The sequence below is a fragment of the Macaca fascicularis genome, chromosome 5 (genome assembly GCF_037993035.2).
Source record: "Macaca fascicularis isolate 582-1 chromosome 5, T2T-MFA8v1.1".
In the NCBI taxonomy this organism is placed as follows: Eukaryota; Metazoa; Chordata; class Mammalia; order Primates; family Cercopithecidae; genus Macaca; species Macaca fascicularis.
Genome location: NC_088379.1, coordinates 6,399,842 through 6,417,121, shown reverse-complemented (window position 1 = coordinate 6,417,121; position 17,280 = coordinate 6,399,842). Strand labels below are relative to the sequence as shown.

Sequence of the window (17,280 nt, the reverse complement as noted above, 5' to 3'; positions counted from 1 at the left end):
AGATCGTGCCACTGCACTCCAGCTTGGGCGACAGAGCGCGACTCCATCTCAAAAAATAAAAAAATAAAAAGGTTCCAATCTAACTGACCCCATCCTGTCAGCAGAGAACAGCTGAGGCCCAGCCCTCTACATTTGCATGTTTCCTTATCCTGCCTGACTCCTTTGATGAAGGCGGTTTGGATCTTGGGTGCCATGATGGTAAGAGCTGAGTTCGTGAACTTTGCATCTTAGGAGTCAAGGGCAATATCCTGTGTATGAGCCTAGAGGAAGGGAACACACTTGGGGAGGAAGAGCCCCGACCCCGCTGTACACCAGACTGCAGACAGCACACAAGGTGTGGACCGGGGTCCGGAAGGCAGTTCCATTCCTGGCTGTGCTGATTACTCACCCTGTGGCCATCTCTTTGGGGGCCACCATAAAATGATAGATTTGCACTGTGTTTTCTCTGAGTTTCCTTGTAACCTTGACATTTCATTTGACTCAGATTCATGTAAAGTAACCAGCCACCTCTTGGGCAGTTTTAGCCTTGCTCCTTGAGGTAGCACCTTGAAGACTGGTATCTGAGGCCCTCTCAGAGACTTGGAATTTCATTGTATGGTCTAGCCACACTAGCACTTCCAAGTAGGTCCTATATTGGGACTAAGAGTCTCATTAGCAGAAGATTCCTGGGTTCCAGAGATGCCCTGAGACTACAACTGGATAAAGATTGCTGAACAGATGAAATTGATATTTGATCTTTCTCCCCATTGATTATGTCATATTACAACATAATTCTTGGGTATTCAAAGGCATCCTGGACTTGGGTCAGGGTGTGCCCATCAGTCTTATTATTTGTTCCATGTCCTGTAAGTCAGACACATTTTTCTGTGTTTCTTAATTCCCACAGTCATGGTTGCATATATACTCTGAGACATGGAAGAATGAAGAGTTCCTTAATATGGTCCCTTGAGTCATTGCACTCTGACAAACCAGTCCTCTTATCTTCCTCAGGTTTGTTTCCTCTCTTTCTTGAAAGAATTTTGCTGGGTATATAATTTTAGGTTGGCGAGTAGTTTCTCTTGGTGTCATTAACATATTATTTCACTAACTTTGGCTTCTATGGTTGAGAATTCAGCTGTCACTCCAGTGTTTGGCCCTTAGAATGGAATTGAAGTCTGGGCCCCAGACCACAAAGTGCAGAGTGGGCAGGCTTCTGCGGCCCCCCAGTCCAGTTTCTCGGTGCTCCTTCACTCCTGGCCACCTGGCTGCTTTGCTGTTTCCTGGCCGTGGCAAGCATGTGGTGTGGCCCCAGGGCCTCTGCCCATGTCTAATCCCCTGACTGGGACACTACTGCAGCTGAACCATGGTAAAAGTGGACAGAGAAAACATGAAGCATTCTTTGGAGAAGTTCTGCTGTGACGTGGCAGAGGAATAGGGTCACTGCAGAGGTAGCTGAAGGGAAGGTGTCTTTCTGTGTGTGACCATGTGTGATGTGGACAGCTGCACTGACTGACGGGACTGACCTGGTGCTGCAGGACAGACGGGATGCAGGTAGCACAGCTGCAGGCAGCAGACAGGGTGGCCCCTGCAGCTCCACCTGCAGGTCCCTGCCTCCCTCTGCACCTTGCAGAGTCCCTTCTCTGGCATCAGCCAGTTCCCATAACCCCATCCCCAACCTAATTCAATGAAGCCAGCAGCCAGAAGTGCGCCCACATTGACACTTCATTTCTAGAACATTTCCTTTGGGAACATTCCAACCACGACCCAAATGCCGCCCCCCCAAACCCCCAGCCCTCTCCCTGCTTTCTCCCAGAGTCGTGAACTTCAAGTTCTAGGGCACCCCAAGCAGCTTAGGCTCCCCTTATACAGCTTTCCCCACACTTTAGTCTGCCAAGCCTTCTGTGGCCTCTCGGGGCCCTCTCCCTCCTGGGGTAGTCCAGTTTGTTCTGAAGTTACATGTTGGATGATGATGGTTTATGAGCCCTGACCCAGGAGCCTTTGCCCCAGGGCCTCCAGGGGAGCTGGCCTGAAAAGCTTCCACAAAAAGGAGGCCAAGTTCTGTCCTCCCCGAGTGGCGTCAGTGCCCTGGGCGCAAGGGCTCCCCCTGCCAGCTGCCCCCAGCCCCTGTGCAGCCCTCTGCTGACGGTGGAGAGCCCTCGCCGCCATTCAGCAGGCTGCCCCGAGTGCATTCAGCAGGTGCGCCTGCAGCTTGGAGGTGTGCAGGCAGGTGCAGTTCATGACCAAACGATGGTCGTGCTGTTTCTTAGTCAAGCTCACAGAAGCCCAGGCTCACTGTGGATCGTTTCTCACCCCACTCGGATCACAGGCAGCAGTCCTCTCAAGGCTCTGCCTGAGCACAGATGATAACAGATGGGGACTTCAGAACCCTTATCCGTGTGCAGTCTAGGGGACACGTGGTGGACAGCCTTTTGCGGGGGGATGTTTGATGTGCTACTTAGACTCCACAAAGGTCCCTTTGGAGAACTCATCCTGCAGGTCCGCTGTACTGGAGAAGGCACCAGTCTCGTCAGTGGCCAATCCAAGGAGCGTCATTTCCCAACTTTTTCATTATTCTCAGGATGCTACCAGCCCAGCCCTCCTGAGAGGTCCAACAACTGTGGCTGGAAGAGGGGAGCCCTTGTTAAAAGAAGACATTCCCAGCTGCCATCCAGAGCTCATAAAACCAAGTGTTCGGGGGCTGTGGGGCGGCTGGGCAGTGTTCTTTGCATTGCTTTGCTCTGGCCCTGGTGCAGGTGGAGGGAGGTGAGCAGAAGATACGTTCCCATTGTGTCTTCTGCATCTGTGAGCTGTACAGCTGTGGGGAGGGCACCAGGCCTTTCTGAATATCTCTCCCCACCCGTAAGATGGGCATGGTACCCCCTGCCTGTATCCCTGCCAGAACTGCTAGGATGACTGATTGGAGAAAACTTTGCCCTAGATTAGGGATTAAATTTTTCGCTAAGGAGCCAGATAGTAAATGCCATAAGAAGACCGGGCGTGGTGGCTCATGCCTGTAATGCCAGCACTTCAGGAGGCCGGGGTGGGTGGATCACTTGAGGTCAGGAGTTCAAGACCAGCCTGGTCACCATGGTGAGACCCCCGTCTCTACTACAAAAAAAAAAAAAAAAAAAAAAAAAAAAAAAAAAATTAAGGCCAGGCACGGTGGCTCAAGCCTGTAATCCCAGCACTTTGGGAGGCCGAGGCGGGCGGATCACAAGGTCAGGAGATCGAGACCACAGTGAAACCCCGTCTCTACTAAAAATACAAAAAATTAGCCGGGCGAGGTGGCGGGCGCCTGTAGTCCCAGCTACTCAGGAGGCTGAGGCAGGAGAATGGCGGGAACCCGGGAGGCGGAGCTTGCAGTGAGCCGAGATCGCGCCACTGCACTCCAGCCTGGGCAACAGTGTGAGACTCCGTCTCAAAAAAAAAAAAAAAAAAAAAATTAGCTGGGTGTGGTGGCATGCACCTGTAACCCCAGCTACTCAGGAGGCTGAGGCAGGAGAATTGCTTGAACCTGGGAGGTGGAGGTGGCAGTGAGCCAAGGTGGTGCCACTGCACTCCAGCCTGGGAGACAGAGTGAGAGTCTGTCTCAAAACAAAACAAAACAGAAAAAGTAAATGCTATAAGGTCTCTGTCACGGCTGCTGAACCTGAATAAGTCCAGTAAGATAATGCACCCCGGCCGGGCGCAGTGGCTCAAGCCTGTAATCCCAGCACTTTGGGAGGCCGAGACGGGCAGATCACGAGGTCAGGAGATCGAGACCATCCTGGCTAACACGGTGAAACCCCGTCTCTACTAAAAAAATACAAAAACTAGCCGGGCGAGGTGGCGGGCGCCTGTAGTCCCAGCTACTCTGGAGGCTGAGGCAGGAGAACGGCGTAAACCCGGGAGGCGGAGCTTGCAGTGAGCTGAGATCCGGCCACTGCACTCCAGCCTGGGCGACAGAGCGAGACTCTGTCTCAAAAAAAAAAAAAAAGATAATGCACCCCACTGGCAGGTTAGTGGAGAAAGGAAAACACATGAAGGTCTCATTAGACACAGAAAAGGCATTTCACGCAATCTAGTACGAGAACACTCATTTCAAAACTTCTCACCCACTAGTACTAGGTGGATAAAGTTGTACACTTACAACCTGCGGGAAACATTCTCCTTATGCCGGGGGACAATGGAGCCATGCCATGTAACATGATGGCAGCAGGGTGCTTGCGGCTGGAGCAGGAGGGCTGGGGCAGGGAGCAGTGGGGCAGAGATTTGGTTGGCAGTTTGGTTGGTTTTAAATAAACCTTTACCACCCATGCACCTGGGAAACAATCATGACTCACACCAGCCAGCTCTCCTCACCTAGTTGCAGAGAGCAGCCCAGGTCTGTTGTGGGCAGCAGAGTTTGGCAGGACGCTGACCCTCACCTTGACCCTGACCCCTCCAGTCCTCCACCCTCTGTCTCTCCTCTCCCAGCCCTGCCCACATACCACCCACAGCTCCAGGAAAGGGGCCCCTGTCCTGGGCTGGGCTCCAGGCATTCAGAGGTGGGTTGGACTCACCCTTGGCCTTTGCAGAGCTCCCAGGCCGCGGGCAGGGCCGGCGCTGGTAGAGAGGGAGGCCCTCACCAAAGGGAACAGAACGAGAAGGACGAGACCGCCTTGCTGGACTGCAGTGGAAAGCGTGCGGGGAGGGCTCGGGTGGAAAGGCGAGCTGTGCCAGAGCAGGACAGTGGCCCTGGTGCCCCTGAGCCTAGGAAGGAAGATGCGCGCCTTCTCGCTGCTGCACACGCCAGTGCTGACTCCTACAAGCCGGGGCGTGTGGCAGCGTTCTTCTGGAAGAAACCACAGCCACTGTTAGGAGTTGCCCCAGACCGAGGGCTGGGCCTGGATCGGGTGAGGGTTTCCGTTTCATCAGGTGCTCTTCTAATCTCACTTAAATTTTCTAAACCTGCTTGACAGCCTCTTTATTTAGTTGCTAATATCAACAAAATGTATCTGAGTAGCAAGATTAGACTCCATTTTTTGTTTAGTTATTTATACTTCGTAGTGTTTAAAAAACTAATAAAAGTAATACTAGGCCAGGTGTGGTGGTTCAGGCCTGTAATCCCAGTGCTTTGTGAGGCTTGCTTGAGCCAAGGAGTTCAAGACCAGCCTGGGTAACATAGCAAGGCCCCGTCTCTACAAAAAGAATTTTTAAAAAATTAGTCCCCACTACTCAGGAGGCTGAAGCAGGAGGATGATTTGAGCCCAGGAGTTTGAGGCTGCAGTGAGCTGTGATCACACCACTGCACTCCAGCCTGGGCAGCAGAGTGAGACTCTGTCTCTAAAAAATTTAAAAAGTAATATTATACTTTTTTTTTTTTTTTTTTTGAGACAGAGTCTCACTCTGTCACCCAGGCTGGAATGCAGTGGCTCAATCTTTGCTCACTGCAACCTCCAACTCCTGGGCTCGAGCGATTCTCCTGCCTCAGCCTCCCGAGTAGCTGGGATTACAGGCACCTACCACCACGCCTGGCTAATATTTGTATTTTTAGTAGAGATGGGGTTTCACCATGTTCGAGAAAGTCACCTCGAACCCCTGACCTCAGGTGATCCACCCACCTCGGCCTCCCAAAGTGCTAGGATTACAGGCATGAGCCACCGCGCCTGGCCACTCATTTTTAGAAATAAAGGTTAAAGGTAAAACATGTAAGCATTCAGATGCTTCAACTTTAGTCTCATTTCCGGGAGTCCATCTAAAGCAAGAGGGGCTGGGCGGGGTTGCTCAGCAGCAGTCCCCGTCTGCACACCTCCAGGAACAGGCGCCACGGTGTCGCAATCACAGGCGCTGGCTGAGGGAAAACGTCTCGTGCACTTTATTCCGGGTCTTCACAGCCCCCCATGAGGCAGATGCCAGCGTGGCTCTGCGCAGCTCCCCTTCAGACTCCCGGTTCCAGAACAAACCGCTGCTCCACTCACAAGGACGAGAGACTCCCCTGCTCTGCCGCCACTTCAGGAGACAGCGGGCACCTGCTGAGGCTGAGATCTGGGGAAACAGCTCCTCTTTCCCGAGCTGGCAGGGCTGGGAGTGGCTGCACCTCATAGACCAATTCCAGGGAGCAGGACCCGTGAGCCCCCTTCTGGTCCCAGACCCAAGCCAGCTTCTCCAACCCAGCTTTCCTGTGAACAGGATGGCCAGGCTGTGGCTCTGGGGTCTTCCCAAGGGAAGGAGGAGGCAGGGGGCTTGCACACCCGCAGGCTTCGCCCTACTCCTCCCTGCCCCACCTCTCTTGCCTGCACCGTGGGCTGGCGGGTTGGTCCCCACCTGGATGCCACAGCACCTCCTCCAGGGCAGGGGCCACACTCTCCCCAGTATCCCCAGCACCTAGCGGGAGTGTTTCCAACCAAGTGTTTGATAAACTGAACCCGGAGCCAGACGGGAGCTTGGAAAAACTCACATGCCTGGGGTAGCCCAACCTCAGGTGAGGGGAGCAGGGGGCTTGGCTGTTCCGCCCTGGCAGGAACAGCTGCCCAGTGTGGTCACATCATCTGATTTCCATGTTAGGAATCCTATTTTTTTTTTTTTTTGTGTGTGTGTGTGTGTGTGTGTGTGTGTAACCTTATTTTTGAACATTGTAACTTATTTTAACACATTGATTGATTGATTGACTGACTGACTGATTGATTAACTGATTGATTTTTAAGCGATTGGCTCATGTGATTGTGAGGACTGACAAGTCCAGACTCTCAGGGCAGGCTGGCAGGCCTGAGACTCGGGGAATAGCTGATATCACAGGCTTGAGTTTACATGGTGCAGGCTGGAAACTGAGTCAGGCTTTCTGTATTGTGTTCTGGAGGCAGAATTCCTTCTGGAAACCTCAGTTTCAATGGATTGAATGAGGCCCACCCACACTATGGAGGGTCATCTGTTTTATTCAAAGTCCACTAATTAAATACTAATGACACCCAAAAATATCTTCACAGCAGCATCTGGATAAGAGTTTGAACAAACAACAGGGCCAATAGCCTCACCGAGTGAACAGATAATAAAATTCATTGTTGCAGCTGCCAATGGGCAACCGCCGGATGGGCACTGCCCAGCCTCACAACCCTCGGGGTAGGAGCATGTGCACCCCATCCATTTTACAGATGAGAAAACTGAGCTCAGAGGGGTCCCCAGCCAGCACATGGCAGAGCCAGACTCGGACCCCGTCCTCTGCTCCAGGCCTGAGCCCTGCACCCCCACCCCAGGGTGTTGACCTTGGCAGCACTGGGAGACTCACTGCGAGGGCAGAGGCAGTGAATGTGGAGCGTGCTGACTGCAGACTTCAGAGGACCTCCACAGGCCGCAGGGCCCAGCCTCTCTCCCTCCTGCTGTCAGCTCCTCCTCCTCCAGGTTCTCCAACAGGCCTTCCCTTTGTGGGGACCCAAGACTCAGCCAGGGGAGCTGACTATGGAGACTGCCTCACCCGGGTCAGGACCCCCAGTGCGCATGGCCACTTGGAGATGGGAAGGACTGTCTCTCCAGGAACTGGCTGGATGGGTCTGGGAGATGGAGATGCTGTGTTTTCACAGGGCTCCTGGTGTCCCCGAGCTCTGCTCCGGTGTACTGAGGTGAACGGCATCCCCCAAAATGTCCTTCCCAGGACCTCAGAATCCAGCCTTCTTTGCAAATCAGATCATTGTGAATGTACTTAGTTAAAACGGGGTCACGCTGGGGTAGGGAGGGTCCTTAATTCAATATGACTTGTGTCCTTCTGAGACACAGAGACACATGGGGGGCCAAGTGACAACAGAGGCAGAGATTGGAGTGCTGCCAGTCACCAGAGCTGGGGACGGGCGGGGAACAGAGTCCTGCTCTGAGGCCCCAGAAGGAACCAATCCTGATGACGCCTTGGTCAGCAAGCCCAGGCCCCTCCACTAGGAAGGAACCAACCCTGATTTCTGCCTTCTCAGCTCCAGAAGGGAGAGGGAGCCGTTGCTGGTGTTTTCGGCCCCCCAGTTTGTGGTGATCTGTCCCACAGCCCCTAAAAAAACAAATACAACCCGTTGGGAATACTCAGTCACCAGCAACAAGAATCCCGACAGCGTCTCCACGCGGCTGCACGTAGCGGAGGGAGATCACGCCCAGGATTCGTGCAGGAAGAAAGCAGAGGGCTGAGGGCCTCCTCCTGTATAGGGCAAGGCCAGGCTCCGTAGCCCTCAGGGAAACATTTGACCAGAACTGTGGTGTGTGGGCCCTACTGGCTGCTAGAGAGCCTGAGAGATGAGTCATTGGTTTCTAGCCTGGAGAAGGAGGCCTGTGAGATGAGACTGTCAGGGTCTCTGTGGCCCTCCCCAGGAGCTGTGTCCCTCAGGTGAGACGCCGCCCCTGCCCTCACAGCTACCCGGTGCATGACCCCTGTGTCCAGCCTGTCCCTGAGAAACTAATTTCCTCCCCTCTCTCAGCCTCCTCCCTCTTCAAATATTTGTCTGAGGCATTATCAAGGATAAAACCGGTTTGATCCAGTGCAGTGCAGGAAACGCGGGCAGGGTGGAGGGGCCTGGGCTTGCTGAGCAAGCTCCTCGCTCTGAGCCTCGGTTTCCCCTACTGCAAAGCATGGAGATCGCATCAGGTGATGAGTGAGGCCCCTCCTCCTCCTTCAGTTTACTGCTCCTGCTAAGGCCTCCACCAGCTCCCAGTGTCCTCGGGCAGGCGCTGCAGGGACCCTGAACTGCATATGGCTGGGGGCTCCTCACCCTGCAGACCCTCACTGCCTTCTCTCCGTGCACTGCCTTCTCACCGTGCACGTCCGCCTCTCACACCAGTGGCCATGTGGGCCTCAAAAGGGCAAACATGACGGTGCCTCTTGCCCCTGAAAACCCTCCAGACCATTGACCTGGCACAACAGGATCACCTGGAAGGCGCTGGGCCAGTCTGGCCACTGAAAGGGGCAGCTCTGCCTGGATGCGGCCTGGCAACAGCTAGTTCTTAAAATCACCCGGGAGCTCAGACGTGTGGCTGGCGCTGCAAGGCCCAGAACTACAGCATCAAGCCTCTGTGGGGCCAGCCTGGGGGGCCTTCCCTGGTTGGTGGCCTCCTCCCCCTCCAGCCCATCTCCACCCTGGACCCCTGCTGCCCATCCCAACTTCTTGATTCCCCAGAACACTGGTTCTTTGTGCCTTGTTCCTCACTGTCCCACATCCCAAAGGCATCGACCCCTCCAAGCCCGCCTCCCACTCCACTCCCACTTCACTCTCCCCGTGCCCTTCCCAGGCATGGGTCCCTCCACCCCCCCAGCGCAGGCCCCGCCCTCCTCCTGGCCTCCCTGCTTTTCCCTCCCCAGTCACCTCTCCTTCACCACATCCTCCGGGCACATGGCGCCCTCTGTGGCTGATGACTCCCTGATACCAGGATCCCAGCCTGGCTCATCGTGCATCCCCCAGCCCAGGGCAGGGACTGGAGAGCTCGGATCAACTTATGGCCCCCACCTGCTTGGCCTGGTGCTGGACCTGGGGCCACACTCGAGTGGCTGTCGCATCTGCTGAGCGCAGACATCCGGAGAAGGCCCCATCTGGTCCAGATTCCAGAGGACAGAGGAGTCACTTCCAGAGCTGTTCCCATGACACTCAGGACAGGCTGGACAGGCCGAGCCTCACCTGCCCCACTGCATAACTTGTGTCTTCCTGAAACCTCCTGATCCCCACGTGGGCCCGACTGACTGGGGATGTCTCCTGCCTGCCCATCTCTGTGGCGATAGGGCAGCCTTGCCAAAACAGGGCCACATTCTAGCCTTCCCGGGGGCTGACTGCGGGGCCCCTTCCCATCAACGGTTGCTCTTTACCCTGGTTAACATGTGGAAACTTGTGGTTCAAGCTCTTCATCTGGCCTTTTTTTTTTTTTTTTTTTTTTTTGCGACAGAGTCTCACTGTAGCCCAGGATGGAGTGCAGTGGTGCGATCTCAGCTCACTGCAGCCTCCACTTCCCAGGCTCAAGCAATTCTCCTGCCTAAGCCTCCCAAGTAGCTGGGATTACAGGTGCGCGCCACCATGCCTGGCTAATTTTTGTAGTTTTAGTAGAGACGGGGTTTCGCATGTTGGCCAGGCTGGTCTTGAACTCCTGTCAAGTTATCCACCTGCCTTGGCCTCCCATATTGCTGGGATTACAGGCGTGAGCCACTCCCAGCTGCCTCAAGGGCAACTCCCCCACATGGCAATAATCAGGACTCCTACAGCAACATTCCTGAATAAAGTCAGAATAATTTTCTCTTTAGTCCTCTGACTCAGAGGTCTGAGTTGAACCCTTTCTTGGAAAATGCCGCCTCCCTCCTGAGAAGAGTCTCCAAGGGGGCTTGTCCCCAGAGTTACCCAGGTGAGTTACTCCAGCAGGAGCAGCCCTGGTGGTTTGGTGACACTCCAGTGGCCTGAGCAGGTCGGGGGGTGCAGCAGTTTCCACCTGATGGATGTCCTGATCCTTCCTCCCACAGCGGTGAAAGATTAAAGTGAGTGGTTGGGCGTGGTGGAGCGCCCCTGTAGTCCCAGCTACTGGAGAGGCTGAGTTGGGAGGATCACTTAAGCCCAGGAGTTGGAGGCTACGGTGAGCCGTGATTGTGCCACTGCACTCCAACCTGGGTGAGAAAGCAAGACATTGTCTCTAAAAATAAATAAACGGGGCCGGGCACGGTGGCTTATGCCTGTAATTCCAGCACTTTGGGAGGCCGAGGTGGGCAGATCATTTGAGGTTAGGAGTTCAAGACCAGCCTGGCCAACATGGTGAAACCCCATCTTTACTAAAAATACAAAAATTAGCTGGGTGAGGTTGTGCATGCCTATAATCCCAGCTACTCAGGAGGCTGAAGCAGGAGAATCACTTGAACCGGGAGGCAGGGGTTGCAGTGTCAGGCCTCAGAGCCCAAGCCAAGCCATCGCATCCCCTGTGACTTGCACGTATATGCCCAGATGGCCTGAAGTAATTGAAGAATCACAAAAGAAGTGCAAATTCCCTGCCCCGCCTTAACTGATGACATTCCACCACAAAAGACGTGAAAATGGCCGGTCCTTGCCTTAAGCAATGACATTATCTTGTCCCTGGCTCATCCTGGCTCAAAAAGCTCCCCCACTGAGCACCTTGTGACTCCCACTCCTGCCCGCCAGAGAACAAGCCCCCTTTGACTGGAATTTTCCTTTACCTACCCAAATCCTATAAAACAGCCCCACACTTATCTCCCTTCACTGACTCTTTTCGGACTCAGTCCCCCTGCACCCAGGTGAAATAAACAGCCATGTTGCTCACACAAAGCCTGTTTGGTGGTCTCTTCACATGGACTCTTCACATGGACGCGCATGACATTTAGTGAGCCAAGATGGCGCCACTGCACTCCAGCCTGGGTGATAGAGCGAGACTCCGTCTCAAAAAAAATAAATAAATAAATAAATAGATAAAAATTTTAAAACAAAGTGATGACCAGACTGGCCAACATGGTGAAACCCCGTCTCTACTAAAAATACAAAAAAATTAGCCTGGTGTGGTACACGCCTGTAGTCCCAGCTACTCAGGAGGCTGAGGCTGGAGAATCACTTGAACCCGGAAGGTGAAACTTGCAGTGAGCTGAGATCACACCACTGCACTCCAGCCTGGGCAACAGAGCGAGACTCTGTCTCAAAAAAATATATATATATACACACACACACACACACACGTATATATATATACACACACACGTATATATATACACACACATGTATATACATATATACACGTATATACATGTATATACATATATATGTGTATGTGAACGCGCTTCCTGCGGAGCTCTGCCTCTGGGCCAGGGAGTCTCCTCTCTCCCGCTCCTCTGGCTGAGGTGGTAGGATGGTGGCCTGTGCTGTGTGACCTTATCCCAAGAGGGAACTTCCCAGCTCAGGAGTGAGCAGAATGGACCTGTGCCTGCTCCCCAAGGGGTCACCAGTGGGGCCACTCTGAGCCTCCCCTGCAGGACACCTGGGCAGGGGCAGTGTGTTCTGAGAAAGCCGGCTCTTGTGAGACCTGCTGCTCCCGTGTGCACCAAGGGTTTTCTGTGTGGAGCCACAGCCCCGCGGGCACAGTCCTGGCCCATGTGCTGGTGGGGGCTGTGTTGGGAGAGGTTAGGGAACTTGCTGGAGGCTGACCCTCTGGAAGATCTCTACCGAGAGAGAGGCCTTTGAGTGTGGGCCTACTTTGACTGGGGCAGGATGTGAACACAGGCCCCTACCTCCATGCTCCTTACCTCCGCGCTCTCCAGGACTCTCTCAGCCTCCCATGCACAGGCCCTCTGAGTGCCTCCACTATAGAGATGGGGAGGGGTGCTACCGTGCCTGAGACCAGAGTCCCTGACCCTGCCCCAAGGTCCCAGGAGCCTTCGTGCTGTCTAAGCCCTGTGACTGCTCTGGGTTTGGTAAGTGCCAGGGCTCAAAAAATAACACCCCAACGTGTAAACCTCAGAAGCAAAAGTTTCTCTGTCCTGCTCCCACCCTCCTGTCTCCAACCCCTCCTTCTCCTCTGAGAGGCTTCCCCAAACCCTGCCGTAAAACCCAGAAATATGACTCCAGTTCTCCACTCCCTCCCCTTTCTGTGTAGAAACCAGCCTAAAGAAACCCCCTGGCCTGCTTTATTTGACTGGAGGTCATAAGAGCTCCATTCCAGAGAGGGGCCTACCCCACACCTAGAAGGAAGGAGAGCTGCTCAGAAAGGCCGCAGGGAATCTGACCCGACAGGCCCTGCCGGGTTCTCCTCCTGGTCTACGAGAGTCCGGCCGGGTTTTCCTCTTGGTTTATGAGCGTCCGGCCTTACTTTTGTGTCCAATCATATTTCCATACTTTGCTGAACTGTGTTTATGTTTGTAAACATGGACAGTTTCCCCCAGATCCTTGGGTCTTCATCTTGAAGGCTGCTGTGCCACATAAGCAACCATCAAATACATCTGTTATGCTCTTCTCCTATTCATCTGCCTTTTGCCCGCTGATTTTCAGCGAACTCCCAGAGGACGAAGGGGAGTTTTCCATTTGGCCCCACAGGGGAGGAGCCAGCGTGATTGAGGTGGAAGCTGGGCCTCTGAAGGACACAGGGTGTTCTAAGAAAGGGGTGACGGGGCAGATCCGTGTTCACACACACGCCCAGTGTGAATTCACTCTCAGACGTCTCCTCGTGTCAGCACGCTGGTGCCAGAACACTCTGATGTTGACACAAAGGGCCACGGAGTCACCACTCACTCCTCACACACTCACCCCGTGGCCGCTTACCCAGGGAGGGCCAGGGATGAGGACACCACGGTGGCTCAGTGATGGCCCCGAGACACAGGTGAACATTGTAAAATGCGGACGCCTGGAGGCAGCCCACACCATGGGCCTTGGCTGGGAGAAAGTTTCCAGAAAGGTCATCACAACGATGCATTTCATCAGAACTGAGCACATGAATGGGGAGGGGCAGGACTTCCTGAATGTCCCAACCCCACTGTCCCACCCTCTGTGTCAATATGAGGTTGCCTTATAAAGCACAAGAGGATGCCAGTGCGACATTTTCTCGGCCCTTCCAGCCCCCAGGAGGAAGGTTTGTCTGAATCCAGCACCATGACGGAACTGGAGACAGCCATGGGCATGATCATAGACGTCTTTTCCCGATATTCAGGCAGCGAGGGCAGCACGCAGACCCTGACCAAGGGGGAGCTCAAGGTGCTGATGGAGAAGGAGCTACCCGGCTTCCTGCAGGTGAGCCCAGGCCAGCAGTGCTGGACTCAGCAGGGCCTGGGGAAGAAGGGGAAGGCGTGGCAGGCAGAGGGCCGAGAGCTGCGGTGGGGTGGGGTCGGGTCGGCAGTCAAGGGGCTCAGAGGCAAGAGGGACAGATCCTGAAATGCCCTAGAAGCCCAGCCAAGGAACGGACCCACCTTGGCATCAAGGCAGGGGACGCTGGAGCATCTGAGCAGGGAGAGGGTATGGTCAGCTTGATCCTTGAAACATGGAGTTGACCCCAGTGTATTTGTGACAGGCCTGGTGGGAGAGTGGGGCTCAAACCTGTGCAGTGGGGGCAGGGGCGGAATGCAATCCAGGGCCGCCGTTTGCAAGTTTGCCAAGCCCTCGAACCTTCGGGGCTGTCCTCCAAGGCTGCCGGCCATAAACGCCCCAGCTCCACCTCCCACTTGTCCGCCTTCCCTGCTCCCATCCCCAGGCCCCTTGTTGCCTGGTATTAGTGGGGCTGGCAGGAAGGACAGGAGGAGGCTCCATCCTGGCACCTGTCTGCGCAGAGCTGCGGACCTCCCTTGGGCTCCCTGCCAGGGAGAAGCCACTGGCCTGAGCCTCACAGAAGGCCCCTTGGGGCGGCCAGGACCAGCTTCCTTCCACCTGGGGCAGCCTCCGTCTGGGCTGAACAGAAGCCTTCCCCTCTCCGTTTCCCCTTCTCTTTGACCGCTGTCCTCTCCTTCTTTCTCACTCCCCCACTTCCTTCCTTCCTTCCCCTCCCCTTCGGGCCCCACCAGATTCTGCCAACCTACCATCTAAGGGGCTGACCCACATGGCTGCTGATAATCGAAAATGAAAGCCTGACATTTTCAGCCCTAGAATCACTTCAAAGACATGAAACACTTCGGAAGATTGCTGCTTTTCTTTTCTTTTCTTTCTTTCTTTCTTTTTTTTTGACAAGCTGTCACTCTGTCGCCCAGGCTGGAGTGCAGTGGCAGGATCACGGCTCACCACAGCCTCTGCCTCCCTGGGCTCAGGTGATCCTCCCACCTCAGCCTCCCAAGTAGCTGGGACTACAGGTGCATGTCACCACAGCCGGCTAATTTTTGTATTTTTTTTTTAGAGACAAGGTCTCACCATGTTGCCCAGGCTGGTCTGAAACTCCTGGGCTTAGGCAACGCATCCACCTCGGCATCTCAAAGTGCTGTGATTACAGGCGTGAGCCCCAACACCTGGCCTCATTCTATTTTCTAAATGTAAATTCTGTAAAGATATCTTTTAAAAATAAAGTTCTGTTTTGGTAGAAAATGTAAAAACAGATAAATATGGAGGGAAGAAATCCCCCCTGGAATACAGACTCTTCCTCTCCCTTCCAGTCTTTTCCCCATGTGAACGTTGCTGTGAGTGGGATTTATATGCAGTTTAATTTCTTTGTGAGCTTAACATTACAGCATAAAATCTCAAACTCTGATGTTCATTAAACACCCCAGCCCCATCCTGGGAACTTGGGCTTGGGGCTCGGGGTGTTCTGATAATCATCAAAGGATGAGAATTGAACCCATGAGGACTTTGATCCAAGACACCGGGGTGTGGGGAAGCGCAGGTGTCCTGGGAACACACTCTGAGAAGCAATGGCTAAGCTGGGGGTCCTCAAACTTGTGTTACATTAGAATCACCTCAGGGATCCCAGGCGCGGTGGCTCACACCTGTAATCCCAGCACTTTGGGAGGCCGAGACAGGCGGATCACGAGGTCAGGAGATCGAGACCATCCTGGCTAACACGGTGAAACCCCGTCTCTACTAAAAATACAAAAAATTAGCCGGGCATTGAGCTTGCAGTGAGCCGAGATCGCGCCACTGCACTCCAGCCTGGGCGACAGAGCGAGACTCCATCTCAAAAAAAAAAAAAAAAAAAAAAAAAGAATCACCTCAGGGAGGCCCCGGGTGTCCTTCTCAGCCCTGCCTCCAGATGCTGCTGAAGCCTAGCAAAGCTGGAGTCGGAGTCAGAGAACAATGTCTGCCTGAGGGCAGGGCTGGGCTGGCCTTGTGGCCTTATCTCCTCCATGCCCAGCCCAGGCCCCACAGTTGGAGCTTTGTAAATACGAGGTGACTGGCTACAAACTTCGTAAACATCACTTGAAATGGCCGCAGGGTATTGTGACGTGGCCAAACCACTATTTGTTTGCTATTGAATTTATACTTCCCTGCCTTACTTTTGCTATTAAAAAACCATGCTGTCACTAAGGTTTTCATGCACACAGTTGTGTCTTGGTCAGACGATCTGTGTCTACCAATTTTAATTGTTTTTTTCCACCTGGACACACGGCTCTCTGGCCCAGGGCTGGGTCATCAGCACCCCCTGCTGCTGCTGTTCAGATCTGCATCCTGGTCCCTCTTGGTCCCATAGTGAGAATGCTTTGCCATCACATGGGCAGGCTCTGAGAGCCCTGCCGGCCTGGCCTTCTCAAAGAAGACCTGAGAGCTTGGGACCCCAAGCCAGGGTACCCAAGCAGAGAGGAATAACAGGGCTCAGGGTGGTCCGTGCTCGCTCCACACCTGGGACTCAACCCTGGCTTTCCCTGGCTCCCTGTGTGACCTCAGGGCAGGCCCCTTGGGCCCTCTGGGCCTTATCGTCTTCATCTGTAACAGGGCGATGCCTCTGCCATGCCTGGTGGTGTTGAGGAGTTCATGTTTGTGTAAGCAGCTAGTTCAGTGCTAGCACGAGATGGGATGCCCATGACGTTAGCAGTGCACAAAAATATAAGAGCAAGGACTGGACGCATTTCCTGAGAACAGCCATCACTGTAAAGCACATTACAAATCCAAAGACAACCCCCTGCAAAAACTAAAACTGAAACTCCTTCTCGCAGAGCACAACACAGTTCCCATTTGCTCTAATAACATTCAGAATTAGTTCATGTCATGCCAGATAGCTGAAGGCAGCTCACAAGATAAGGCCAGGAACGCCATGTGTCTGCTATGCACAGCTGGCCCTGGCCCTGAGCCTGAATGATAGCAAAGGTGATGCAGATGTGGGTGCCCTGCTCCTGCCCACAGTGGTGCTTGGTGGAGGCTGAGGCCTGCACAGGGCCTCGCTGCTGACCTTGGTCCTCTCTCTCCTCTAGAGTGGAAAGGACAAGGATGCCGTGGATAAACTGCTCAAGGACCTGGACGCTAATGGAGACGCCCAGGTGGACTTCAGCGAGTTCATTGTGTTCGTGGCTGCAATCACGTCTGCCTGTCACAAGTACTTTGAGAAGGCAGGACTCAAATGATGCCCTGGAGAGGCAGATTCCTGGCAGAGCCATGGCCCCAGGCTTCCCAAAAGTGTTTGTTGGCAATTATTCCCCTAGACTGAGCCTGCTCATCTACCTCAGATGAATAAATGCTCATGAAATGATCCTGGTCTCACGGAAACTGGCTATTCCTTAAAACCTCAGTGTCCTCTCCCCACAAAACAGAATCCACTAATTAAATCTGTCATTTCATTACTCATTGCCTGCCTACAGTGGTGAGACAGATGAAGAAGATGGGGCAGTCGATAAGAATCCATTTGTTGGCCATCTTCTGAGTGCCCACTGAGACGCAGTCCCATCTTCTGCCGTGTGAATGCCACCATGTCCTGAACCCGAGGGAGGCTCGGGTACACACATCC

At 53.9% G+C, this 17,280-nt stretch overlaps 1 protein-coding gene across 1 annotated transcript; it reads left to right on the top strand.

Annotated features, from left to right (window-relative positions):
- The first annotated feature begins 13,467 nt into the window (after positions 1–13,467).
- Positions 13,468–17,025, top strand: S100P (S100 calcium binding protein P). Its single transcript, XM_005554434.4, has 2 exons — positions 13,468–13,658; positions 16,751–17,025. The coding sequence occupies exons 1-2, from the start codon at positions 13,521–13,523 to the stop codon at positions 16,898–16,900; spliced, it is 288 nt and encodes a 95-aa protein (XP_005554491.2). The 5' UTR covers positions 13,468–13,520; the 3' UTR covers positions 16,901–17,025.
- The last annotated feature ends 255 nt before the right edge of the window (positions 17,026–17,280 follow it).